At 39.9% G+C, this 13,580-nt stretch overlaps 4 protein-coding genes across 4 annotated transcripts in view; 1 reads left to right on the top strand and 3 right to left on the bottom strand.

Moving 5' to 3' along the window:
- The window catches only part of LOC113431412 (uncharacterized), a 170,464-nt gene that overhangs the window by 21,168 nt on the left and 135,716 nt on the right, over positions 1 to 13,580 (bottom strand). The window lies entirely within an intron of this gene.
- Positions 1 to 13,580, top strand: part of LOC113426492 (uncharacterized) — an 807,865-nt gene that overhangs the window by 687,841 nt on the left and 106,444 nt on the right. The window lies entirely within an intron of this gene.
- Positions 600 to 13,580, bottom strand: part of LOC148131677 (uncharacterized) — a 54,805-nt gene continuing 41,824 nt past the window's right edge. The window contains 1 exon segment of the mRNA XM_087953147.1: positions 600 to 1,777. The gene's annotated coding sequence lies outside the window, so the exon portion shown is untranslated.
- LOC113426491 (uncharacterized) lies at positions 2,109 to 12,187 on the bottom strand. Its single transcript, XM_087953185.1, has 2 exons — positions 11,962 to 12,187; positions 2,109 to 4,624 (listed from the first exon to the last, which is right to left on the bottom strand). The coding sequence occupies exon 2, from the start codon at positions 3,859 to 3,861 to the stop codon at positions 2,419 to 2,421; it is 1,443 nt and encodes a 480-aa protein (XP_087809311.1). The 5' UTR covers positions 3,862 to 4,624; positions 11,962 to 12,187; the 3' UTR covers positions 2,109 to 2,418.

The raw sequence follows: 13,580 nt of genomic DNA, 5'->3' as shown, positions 1-13,580 counted from the left end.
AGAAGCAAGATGATGAATGAGAGGCTAGATACAGAAGCCTGAAGATGATGAATGAGACTTCATCGACGCGTTGCCTAGATTAACTTCCAATCTTACGCGAGAAAACAAATATATATATATATTATATATATATATATATATATATTATATATATATATATATATATATAATATATATATATAATATAAAGATAGATATATATATATATATATATATATATATATATATATATATATATATATATATATATATATATATATGTACTTAGTGTTAATATATTCTTTTTCTTCTTTGAACCATCGACCTACATATATGAATTATTTATTAATATTATTAAGGCACTGTGAATTAGTATTACTATAAACAACTGTCAAGTATTAATTGTATGTACTGTACTTATTGTACTGTCAAGAAAACGATGTTGAAAGGTATTGACACATCTTTATAGAATTTTTTGTAAACTTTTTAATATTTTGAATTTCAATAAAGATTTTTTTTAATGAAAAAAAAAGACTAAAAGACTCTTTTCAATCCCCAGAAGACAGAAAGATTATGGGGGGAGGGGGGAAATTCATTGTAATGTGAAATTCATTATAATGTTTTCTTTCTTTTTTAAATAAATTTTATTGATTTTACAATTAAAATAGACAACACATACACAAATGTGAAAGAAGAAAAGAGAAACGGAAAAAAGAAGTAAAAAGAAAAGTCAGAAAGCGATTAAAAACAATTTCATCATCAACAGTTTGTGGGTCCTTATTTATATCCTTATTTTATGCCATATTTACAATAAATCCTTAATGCAAATATATGATTACTACTACAGTTATAGCTTATCCTCTTTTGCAATTTGTTATATAGTCCATCTTTGGTCTATCCATTCATACCAACAGTTCCAACTCTCATAATACATTGTTTCTTTATCTTTTAGTGATGAAGTTAATTTATTCATTTCTGCACAACTTGATATTTTTTGAATAATCATTTCCTCTGATGGAGTGTGAGGTTGTTTCCAACATTGTGCAAAAGCCAATCTGGCTGCCGTCAATATATGTAATTTTTTGGAAATTGTTTGTTGAAGATTCCTAATAGGAAGAATTCTCGTTTAAATCCAATCTGTTCTATCGTCATTTCCTCCAGCCATTTTTTAATTTTTTAATTCTCTGCCAGTATCTTAGCGAAGATGTTCCTCAACCTGAGCCCAAATTGCTGGAAATGCAAAAAAAAGGAGGGAACATTCTTCCACATGTTATTTAGGCTATTTCTTCCAACATAAGGAAAGCAGTCTCACTTAACAGCCATTGCAACATGCAACTGTAATTGCAAGGCCCATAATAGTTGTATCTTGAGGACTACTTTTATGCTGGCTGGGGAGTTCTGGAGCTTAAAATCTCAGTGAAACCAAAGTAGAAGATTGAAACTCCACATGTGGGTCCATAATCAACATACTGTTGGAAGAATTATCCTTCTGGATTCAGTTCCAAGTGAGGAAAAAGACACTGGAAACATGGAGGCTGTTTGGAAAGATGGTTTAAGGGTGGACAGGACCACATGCCTTGGAGCTCCTGAGTGAAAAAGATGATCACATCCTTCAAGATGTTGGGTGAAGGAAAAGAAGGAAGGGCTGAGATGCTGATAGTCCCTTATATATCCTCTGTTGGGCTTCACCTTAGTGTTTCCAATTCCTGTGTAAGAAATGTATCCCATTGGCTATCAGACTCCCAGGGGTGAGGTCTCAGCTAACTTTGTAGGCTTTGTCTAGACCACATGACTTCACCTGAGTGCTGGCTGATGCAATCTTCCCAGGCCAGGTGGTAAGATGAGCAGAGGCCTTTGTGATGTAGAATACTCTGGCCTAGGCCTTAATGGCCCACCCATTACCAAACGTGGGGGTGAGTTTCTGCTTCTGAATTTCTACTTCTCTTTTTAGGGGCAATATTCTGCCTTTTTAATATTTCCTAGGATATTTCATTTTTCTAGGAGAGGGGTGGGTGCTAACTTCCTACAATACAAAAGCACCATCCAAAATTCCTTTTTGAGGAATTCCACTTCTTCTGTAAAAGGAAATATCTACAAGATTCTGCTGATAACCAGACAATCACTTTCCCTTTCTCTCCACCAATAATTTTAATCCTGAGAACAGTTTGAATACAAAGAATCAGGCTAGAATTCAGTCAATTTCTCACCTACACTTTGTGAATCACTTTGTGATCACAAATGAAATTCAATCCTTCTCTAAACTCTTCAACATTTGCCTCATGTGGATTTCCTTGTGTGCACTAAGGGATGATTTATGCTTGAAGTAAAGTCCAGAGACTGGAAATTTGAAAGGTTTCCCCACAGTGTGAGTCCTCTGGTGTATTAACAAATAGGAATTCCTATTGAAACTTTTCCTACAATCAAGACATTCAAAAGGGTTTATCTCCTGTGAGTCCTCTGGTGTATCATGAGGTAGGAATTCTGACTAAAACGTTTTCCACAGTCTGGACATTCAAACGGTTTCTCTCCTGTGTGAGTCCTCTGGTGTGTTACCAGGCAAGAATTGTGACTGAAACTTTTCCCACAAATAGGACATTCAAAGGGTTTCTCTCCTGTGTGAGTCCTCTGGTGTATTACCAGGTAGGAATTCTCACTGAAACTTTCCCCACAGATAGGACATTTATAGGGTTTCTCTCCTGTATGAGTTCTCTGGTGTCTCATGAGGCTGGAATTTGTAAGGAAACATTTCCCACAATCAGGACATTCAAAGGGTTTCTCTCCTGTGTGAGTCCACTGGTGTATTACCAGGTGGGAATTCTGTCTGAAACTTTTCCCACAGTCGGGACATTCAAAGGGTTTCTCTCCTGTGTGAGTCCTCTGGTGTATCACCAGGTGGGAATTGCGAGTAAAACTTTTCCCACAAATAGGACATTCAAAGGGTTTTTCTCCTGTGTGAGTCCTCTGGTGTATCACCAGGCTGGAATTCTGTCTGAAACTTTTCCCACAGTCAGGACATTTAAAGGGTTTCTCTCCTGTGTGTGTCCTCTGGTGCATCACCAGGTGGGAATTCTGTCTGAAACTTTTCCCACAATCGGGACATTCAAAGGGTTTCTCTCCTGTGTGAGTCCTCTGGTGTTTCACAAGGCTCGAATTATCACTGAAACTTTTCCCACAAATAGAACATTCAAAGGGTTTCTCTCCTGTGTGAATCCTCTGGTGTATCACCAGTTGGAAATTGCGATTAAAACTTTTCCCACAAATAGGACATTCAAAGGGCTTCTCTCCTGTGTGAGTCCTCTGGTGTATCACCAGTTGGAAATTGCGATTAAAACTTTTCCCACAAATAGGACATTCAAAGGGTTTCTCTCCCGTGTGAGTCCTTTGGTGTATCACTAGGCTGGAATTCTGTCTGAAACTTTTCCCACAGTCAGGACATTTGTAGGGTTTCTCTCCTGTGTGAGTCCACTGGTGCATCACCAGGTGGGAATTCTGTCCGAAACTTTTTCCACAGTCGGGACATTCAAAGGGTTTCTCTCCTGTGTGAGTTCTCTGGTGTTTCACAAGGTTCGAATTATTACTGAAACTTTTCCCACAAATACAACATTCAAAGGGTTTCTCTCCTGTGTGAGTCCTCTGGTGTATTACCAGGAGGAAATTACGATTAAAACTTTTCCCACAAATAGGACATTCAAAGGGTTTCTCTCCCGTATGAGTCCTGTGGTGTTTCACCAGGCTCGAATTATTACTGAAACTTTTCCCACAGTCAGGACATTCGTAGGGTTTCTCTCCTGTGTGAGTCCTCTGGTGTATCACCAGACTGGAATTCTGTCTAAAACTTTTCCCACAGTCAGGACATTCAAACGGTTTCTCTCCTGCGTGCATGCTCTTGTGTCTCAAGAGGTGGGAATTTGTAATGAATTATGACTGGAAATTCTCCGACAGTCAGGACATTGAAAGGATTTTCTCCTTTTGATTCCTCTGATGTATCACCAAATTGGAATTACAACTGAAAGTTTTGCAACAATCAAGAGATTCAAAGCATTTCTCTCCTCTTAGAGTCTTCTGGTATATAACCAGACTGGAATTTTGACTTTCCCGTATTCAGGACATTCAAAGGGTTTCTCTTCTGTGTGCGTTCTGAGGTGTTTCATGAGATGAAAATTTCTAATGAAGCCTTTCCCACTATCTAGACACTCATACAGTTTCTCCCTGGAGTCAATCCACTGATGTATCACCAGACTGGAATTGTGACAATGCCTTGTTTAGTGGTGCTTTTATTCAAGCCATTTTCTTCCTCACAGGGAGAGGCCTATATTCCTGTCTGCTCCGCATGGCTTTACTATTCACCTTTTCCTCCAACTGACTTCCAGATATGCTGAATGAAAAATAATCGCCCTTGACATTTCATGTAATGTATCCTTGAATTGTGCATAATCTGCTTATTCTGGCTTGAAATCTTTTTAAATTTTCTGTCTTTTGTCTAACAACTTCTGGAGGAGGAGGAGGAGGAGGAGAAGGAGGAGAATTGTGTGGTTTTCTGAAGGAAACAGAAAAATATTTTGATTTCTGGCTTGATTCATTTTCCTTTTCAATGTTGCTTGTTATTTGCAGTTGTCCTAAGTGTTCTTATTGCCATATTCTTTGTCTGTAAGATTCAAAGAAAAGTGTAGCATTGTTTATAAGATGTTTAGAGATAATGTGAAAAAAGTAAAAAGTAAATATTACAATGAAAAAACCAACATGCCCCAATACTAGAATAATCTCTTAGTTACCTTAAAATTTATCATTCATTCGACACATGGAACACTATGGAGATCCATGTTCAAATATGCATTCAATCAAATTCAGTTATTTAATTGGGTCAATCACAAATTCTTAGCAACACAAAGGACTATCATCAATTATAACTTGAAGTGCTGGGGATAGATTATATAATTGCAGACATATTCCTACAGAGAGAAATATAGATATACCTACCTACACATGTGAAAATCTATTTCTTCCAAGTCAGATAAAATGTCCCAGAATGTTTACATTCAAACCTTCTGAACTAAACTTAGACATGTGGGGGCTTTAACTGATGAAATGATGCCGAAAGCTTCTGCAAGATTTGAAGCATCACTTTTGTGCATGGAAGTTCTCGGCTGCAAATAAGAGCAGAAGCACCGTCCACAAGTACTCTGGTGACATCACCACTCAAGTAGTCCTCACTTAACCTAACACAATTAGAACTGATATATGTGTCATTAGGCAGCTCTATCTTTAAGCATGATGTCACATGATAGTGCCAACTTGCATCTGTTCCTCTGTAGTTGTTAAGCAAATCACTGTAGGTTGTTAAAGGCAATTCCATATGACCGTGACTTGCAATTTCCTGCTAGTATACCGAATGATTTTGCTTGTGATAAGCTAGCTGGGAAGATCACAAATGGGGATCATCGGTGTGGGATGCTCCGGCCATCATAAATGTGCACCTATGGGCAGAACCCAAATTGGTGCAACTTCTTTTCCTGCCTTCAAAACCACAGTCACTGCTGACGTGCGTTCACTGAACAACTGTTAGGATTACCACAAATTTTGTGGATCAGGTGCACGTCTGCTTCTACTGTGCCATAGTAGGCACTGTGCCATAGAAGGCTCAGGGAAGAAGTGGTAAGTGAGGACTGCCTGTGCAACCAAACATGCCAAAAGGTCCTCAATAGCTATTTTTTAGAAAGAGATGGATTAAGCACAATCCAATCTGGTTCATACATGAATGGGACAGGAAATACCATACTTACTGGCAAGACATGGAAGTAAAAAATCTTGTAAATTTTATCCACCTGACATTTTCAATACATGCGTGGATTACAAACTATATCAAGTGGGCAACATGAAGATGTAATGGGAGACTTTAACTATCCTGATATCAACTGGGAGACAGACTCTGCAGGAAGTAGGAGATCGAACAAATTCCTAACCAACTTAGCGGACAACTTTGTCATCCAAAAGGTAGAAGAGGGAACTAGAGGAAAAACTGTTATGTATATATAAATAACATAATTGGGTTGACAATATATAAATTACAAATATATATGTTTGTAACTTTAAGGAAAAATACTGTAATGTATTATGCTGTGTTCTGGTTGGTTAATTTTGCTACAAGTTGCCATAAGAGGGAGCTATAGAACATGGTTTAATGCCTTCTTTTTCTCTTTTGCACTGATGATCTCTCTTAATACTGATACTGACTGACTACGGACCGATACTGACTAACCCTGTTTATTTTGATATTCTGTTGATATCGAAGGTTATTTGTTGTATTATGGTTTGATATTTGCTGTAAAAGACATGGAACTGATAAGAAGATTTTATAACTAGATGTATTTTGTAAACTGCCTAAAATTTACTGAAAGAAAACAGAAACAGAAAATTATTAGATTAATTATGAATAACCATACTGTATTTACTAATAACAGATTGGAAACCATATTATGAAAAGCTGGAATTGAACATGAGTATTCTGATCCTTATAGACTACAACATAACTCATATATTGAATGTAGAAGACAAACATTACAGGTTACGGATGGGAATATGATATATGATTCTGGTATATCAGAGCAACTGTGGGATGAGGCAATAATGTGTCCTAACCATGTTTTGAATAATGTAATAAATTTAACGACTGGTGAATTACCATTTACTCGTTGGCATGGAAGAAAACCAGATCTTAGTTATTTGCATACATTTGGAACCGTAGCATGGGTTCATATTCCCATGCAAGCAAGGCAAAAGGGACAATATAGAGCTAAGAAATTGTATTTTGTAGGTTATGGAGCTAATCATAGATTATTTAAATTTTGGGAGCCAAGTATTATTAATAGATATTGGAGTGCAAGTGCTAAATTTCTGGAGCATGTTGGCTGGTGAAAGTTTAAAGAATATAAGAATAAAAAACATAGTATTATTGTAAAAACTCCATTGTTCACTGATCATAAAAATGATAGGAATATTGATGAATCGGTAAAAAAACAAACCATCTATAACTGCAAAAGATTCGATAAGGGAGGTAGAGGAAGAAAGTAAACAAACAATATGTACTGAATTTTCTAGAAGGTCAATTAGAGAGAGACGATCTCCCAAACTGACAAGAAGAAACCTCTGAACTCCAGCAGGAATGAAATCGGCCTGCAATAGGGGATCCGGAGCCGTGACAAACAGAGAGGAAGAGAAAATAGAAGGCAACACTTCACAGACAGTGAGAAAATTTTTAGTCCAGAAATAGTAGAAGGGTTTTTGCTCTGCCAGATTGGGGAATATACTATATAGCAGCAGCCCTTACATGGATTAAAGATTGGGTAACATTGAAAAATAAAAGAATATTGACAATTGAAGGACATGACTTACAATTAGGGTGGCACGCATTTTTATAGGATGGTAAAAATAAGATGCAGTTATTTCCAAAGACACCAAATAAGAAATGCGTTGCTATTAATTTGGGAAAAGATTAAAAGGAATCATTTTGATAAAATTCTAATCTGGTTATCAACATATGTTAGTTCTAGATAAGATAGTAAGGTATAAGGATATCTTAAACGAGCAAGGGATATTAAAAACAAAACAAGAATTAAAAGAACAAGGAATCGAGGTAGAATGGTGGATGTATATGCAAATACAAACAAGATTCAAGAAAGATGTAGAAAGGTAAGAGATTAATAGAGAACTATCACAATTAGATAAGATACTATAAAGTCCAGAGGACAAATTGATTAAAAAATTATATAATTATTTGTTGGAATATAAGATGGAGAAAGAGAGGGTTTAAAGAAACAATGATAGTTTGGGTGAAAAATTTTGGCTACACGATAAAATTATAGAAATGGGGAAAAACGTGGGAAAAGAATTATAAATTGATGATGACAGCAGCATATAGAGAAAATTTATACAAAACGTTCTACAGATGGCACCTACCCCCTGCTAGATTAGCAGAAATGTTTCCAAACAGATCATCTGAATGTTGGAAATGCAAACAAAAGCAAGGAACATATTACCATGCATGGTGGACATGCCCTGTAGCAAGAAAATACTAGATAAGGACAAAAAAGTGGATAGAAGAAACATACACTGCTCAAAAAAATAAAGGGAATACAAAAATAAGACATCCTAAATCTGAATGAATGAATTATTCTTATGAAATACTTTGTTCATTACATAGTTGAATGTGCTGACAACAAAATCACATAAAAATTATCAATGGAAATCAAATTCAGCAACCCATGGAGGTCTGGATTTGGAGTTACACTCAAAATTAAAGTGGAAAAAAACACTACAGGCTGATCCAACTTTGAGGTAATGTCCTTAAAAACAAGTCAAAATGAGGCTCAGTAGTGTGTGTGGCCTCCACGTGCCTGTATGGCCTCCCTACAATGCCTGGGCATGCTCCTGGTGAGGTGGCGGATGGTCTCCTGAGGGATCTCCTCCCACACCTGGACTAAAGCATCTCCCAACTCCTGGACAGTCTGTGTTGCAACGTGGCGTTGGTAGATGGAGTGAGACATAATGTCCCAGATGTGCTCAATTCAATTCAGGTCTGGGGAACGGGCAGGTCAGTCCATAGTATCAATGCCTTCGTCTTGCAGGAACTGCTGACACACTCCAGCCACATGAGGTCCAGCATTGTCTTGCATTAGGAGGAACCCAGGGCCAACCGCACCAGCATATGGTCTCACAAGGGGCCTGAGGATCTCATCTCGGTACCTAATGGCAGTCAGGCTACCTCTGGCGAGCACATGGAGAGCTGTGTGGCCCCCTAAAGAAATGCCACCCCACACCATTACTGACCCACTGCCAAACCGGTCATGCTGGAGGATGTTGTAGGCAGCAGAACGTTCTCCACGGCATCTCCAGACTCTGTCACGTCTGTCACATGTGCTCAGTGTGAACCTGCTTTCATCTGTGAAGAGCACAGGGCGCCAGTGGCGAATTTCCAATTTTGGTGTTCTCTGGCAAATGCCAAACATCCTGCACGGTGTTGGGCTGTAAGCACAACCCCCACCTGTGGATGTTGGGCCCTCATACCACCCTCATGGAATCTGTTTCTGACCATTTGAGCAGTCACATGCACATTTGTGGTCTGCTGGAGGTCATTTTGCAGGGCTCTGGCCGTGCTCCTCCTGTCCCTCCTTGCACAAAGGTGGAGGTAGCGGTCCTGATGCTGGGTTGTTGCCCTCCTACGGCCTCTTCCACATCTCCTGATGTACTGGCCTGTCTCCTGGTAGCGCCTCCATGCTCCGGACACTCCGCTGACAGACACAGCAAACCTTCTTGCCACAGCTCGCATTGATGTGCCATCCTGGATGAGCTGCACTACCTGAGCCACTTGTGTGGGTTATAGACTCCGTCTCATGCTACCACTAGAGTGAAAGCACCACCAGCATTCAAAAGTGACCAAACCATCAGCCAGAAAGCAAAGGAACTGAGAAGTGGTCTGTGGTCACCACCTGCAGAACCACTCCTTTATTGGGGATGTCTTGCAAACTGCCTATGCTTTCCACCTGTTGTCTATTCCATTTGCACAACAGCATATGAAATTGATTGTCAATCAGTGTTGCTACTTAAGTGGACAGTTTGATTTCACAGAAGTGTGATTGATTTGGAGTTACATTGTGTTGTTTAAGTGTTCCCTTTATTTTTTTGAGCAGTGTATAAACAATAAATTGAACTAAGACTGGAGACTTTTCTATTCGGTAGAATAATGGGAAAATATGATAAGAAAACAGAATATCTAATGCTACATTTATTATCAGTAGCAAGAATAACTTACACACAAAATTGGAAAAAATATAGTATGCCACTGGAGGAAAATGTGATAAAAAAGATGCTAGAGTGTGCCGAGATGGATAAGTTGACCATGGAGATAAAAGACAGACAGGAAACAGATTATTATTTGACGTGGAATGCATTGTATGATTGGCTAAATAATAGATATAGAGGTGAATAGAGAAGATGACAATAGGATAAGGCAAAGGCTACAGTGGACAACGATAGCTTAAGTAATATAGACAAATGTACAGATAGTTAAGATTTATGTATACCAACACAGAAGCATTGCAATGAATGGAAATGATGATGTATATAAGAAAAATTGTTTAATAATTTTTAAAATAATAATAATTAATTTATTATTAAAGTTAATCACTGCCTATCTCAGAGTTTGAGGCAACTCTGAGCGTCTTGTCTTGCCCTAATGTTCATAGCAACACTGTCAATGCTCATTTTTTACATGTCAAATGCTTCTGATAATTCTAACATAATGCATTTTGAAAAATGAGACATTTTTTATTGTACATTTTTTCCCCTCATGTTAAGGTAGCAAAACAGAGAGGTTTGTTCCTTTTCTGCATTATCAGTGTGGACAGTGTGGCAAAATGGCACCCACTTCCCCAAGTCCACTGCATGAACCAGGGATGAATCCAGGGCCCACTGAAAATGGTGGCTGCTTCCAGGACACAGTCATGAGGCCCAAGGATGCATTTCATTCCCTCCCTCCACAACATGAGGATCAGAGATCTTCCACAGGCAAGGAGGAGGAGGAGGGTTTGAGGCCTGGTGGGGTGGCAGTCAGGCCTGAGGACTACAGGGACCCAGCGGGAGTGGGAAAAATCCTGGGGGGGGACCCTGGGGAGCTGAGGGAAGGGGCAGGGTTGGGAAACAGAACATAGGGTGTCTTGGAGAGTGAGGGAGCCCCAGGGATGCCTGTGGCAGGCAAGCCTGGCCCAGGGAATTCTGGGGTTCAAAATCTTGGCGAAAGCAACATAGAAGACTGAAACTCCATGTGTGGGAATTACATAATCAACATACAAAAAAGCTCCACCCAAAATTCCTTTTTGACGAATTCCACTACTTCTGGAAAAGGAAATATCCAGAAGCTTCTGCTGATAATCAGAAATTAGTGATTAGCCATTTTCCAATTTCCTTTTCTCTCTGAGAAATGTTTGAGTAAAACGAGTCAGGCCAAAATTCAAACAATCAATTTTTCATCTACACTTTCTTTTTTAAAAAAATCTACCAAACTCATCAAATTTGATATGACACCAAGCTAGCAGGAACATCCAACACCTCAGGAGATAGGGCCAAGATACAGAAGAATCTCAACCGACTTGAACATTGGGCCCTATTTAACACAATGAAACTCAATGGAGAAAAAAAACCCCAAGGTTTTACACTTAAGCAAGAAAAACCAAATGTACAGGTACAGAATAGGTAGAACCTGGCTGTCTCTATGAGAGGGAACATTGAATCCCAGTGGACAATCATTTAAATGTGAGCTAGCAGAGTGTTGCAGTGGCCAAAAAAGCCAATGCAATAGTAGGCTCTATTAACAGAGGGATACAGTCAAGATCAAGTGAAGTGCTAGTACCAATTAATAATGCTTTGGTAAGGCCACACTTGGAGTTCTGCAACCAGTTTTGGTCACCAAGTATTAAAAAGATATTGAGACTCTATAAAGAGCCCATAGAAGAGCAGCAAGGAGGATTAGGGGGCTGGAGGCTGAAATAAGTAAAGAACAGTGGCAGGAACTGGGCATGACTCGTCTAGTGAGGAGGAGAACTAGGGGAGACATGATAGCGTTGTTCCAATAATTGAGGGGTTGCCACAAAGAAGAGGGGGTCAACCTATTCTCCAAAGCACCCAAAGGCGGGACAAATGGATGGAAACTAACGAAGGAGAGAAGCAACCTAGAACTAAGAAGAAATTTCCTGACACCCAGAACAAACCAGTGGAACTGTTTGCCTTCAAAAGTTGTGGGTGCTCCATCACTGGAGGCTTTGAAAGAGAGACTGGACAGCCATTTCTCTGAAATGATGTTGGGTGTCCTGCTCGATCAGGGGGTTGGAATAGATGACCTCCAGGGATCCTTCCAACGACGTTCCTCTGCAACACTCCTCTAGTGATGGAGAAACAGCCTGAACTTAAAAGAGGTTTTTTAAATCTTCTCACCAGAAGGAAAACTGCAGCCACCGGTGGGCTTAAATTTGGGGAGGGAAGGAACCTGCAGCCGACCTGCTTCAGCCCAGTTGCTTCTCTGCTTCCAGGCCGTGGAGGAAACCGAACAGCCCGACTTGCTCCCGGACTCTCCTCCCACCTGCAGCTTCGATCGATCCTGGGAAGAACAGAAAAGCCGCTCTGCACACCTTCTTCCTCCCATGAGTCATCCGGAAGAGGAAGTTCCTCTGCGCTTCTCCACTCTTCCCATCCTTTCTAGCAATACAGTACTTGATGGTTTTAACTCTTTAAACTCAACCACAGAGCCCGCCTACTGTACTGTCACTTTTAGGCACAGATTTTGTCCTCTTGACTTCCATCTCCGGATAGGAAACGATTGTCCCGTCTCTACCTAAGGCGTCTGCAAGGTGTTTTCACGGATTAAATGCCATCAAGATGTTTTGACTTCTAGCAACCGACCTTTGCAACTGAGCCAAGTGAAATAGTGAAATGTGATGCTTCCTAACCTTAAAAAGATTAGCTATGTGGACAGCCCTAAAAGAATAAGAATAAGCTTTCTTGGGGGTGTCTCTCAATGGAGATCAAAGCCTCTCTACCGCCTAAATCTTTATGGCTTATTTAATGTGGCTCCCAAGGATTTAGGACATGGCAACAGCATCAGGAGAGAAGCTCCAGGGGAGCCAGCTTCACTCTTGCTGGTCAGGGCTGCCTCCAAGAGCTCCTAGCATGAAGTTTGATTCCTGAAAGAGGAAATTGTATGACAACTGCTAAATGTTAAAGGCATTTAACATTAATTCTGTAAATTTACTTGCAGGGAAGTCTCCACTAGGTCATAGAGGAAATTATACAGCAGGGCCTAGAAAATGGGGACTAAGAAAGGGGACAATTGGCAATATATGGTAGAAGAAATATTTGGAATGAAATGGAATAGAATAGAATAGGAGTGTTGAAAGGGACCTTGGAGGTCTTCTAGTCCAACCCCATACTTAAGCAGGAAACCATATACCATTTCAGAAAAATGGTTGTCCAATCTCTTCTTAAAAACTTCCAGTTTTGGAGCGTACACAACTTCTGAATGCAAGTTGTTCCACTGATTATTTGTTTTGTCAGGGAATTTCTCCTTAGTTTCTCTCCTTGATTATCCTGCCTTCAGGTGCTTTGGAGAATAGCTTGACTCCCTCTTCTTTGTGGCAACCCCTGAGATATCAGAACACTGCTATCATATCATCCTATGTCCTTCTTTGCATTAAACTAGACATACCCAATGTCATGCCCCCATTGGAGTCTGAATCTGAGGGGGAAGACGAACAGCTGACAGAAAGCGGGAGAATGGCTCCCTTGGCTGTGGAGGAAACTGGGGAAGGGCAAAATCAGGCTGGGCAGAGCAGGGAAGAGGTAGAACAAGGGAGAGAGGGTTCAGAGGAAGACCAAGGCCCATCCCCTCCTCATCCTAGGGCACACAGGGAAGAACACAGAACAGAGCAACATGGGTTGCATGGCTTATGAGGAAGGAAAGGCCCCCAATTCCTTCACAAGGCACACTTGGGGATGGATTTAAAGGAGAGGCAGTTGGGAGGAGCATTTGTCAGGAACAAATGCTGAATTCATCTAGT

Source organism: Notechis scutatus, chromosome 2, assembly GCF_049901735.1.
Source record: "Notechis scutatus isolate UNSWTSFEM ecotype Mainland chromosome 2, rNotScu1.2, whole genome shotgun sequence".
Lineage (NCBI taxonomy): Eukaryota > Metazoa > Chordata > Lepidosauria > Squamata > Elapidae > Notechis > Notechis scutatus.
This window is presented reverse-complemented; position numbering and strand designations above follow the sequence as displayed.

Bases quoted from the DNA above. Each gene is read 5' to 3' on its own strand.
- LOC113426491 (XM_087953185.1), bottom strand. From the start codon at position 3,861: ATGCACGCAGGAGAGAAACCGTTTGAATGTCCTGACTGTGGGAAAAGT.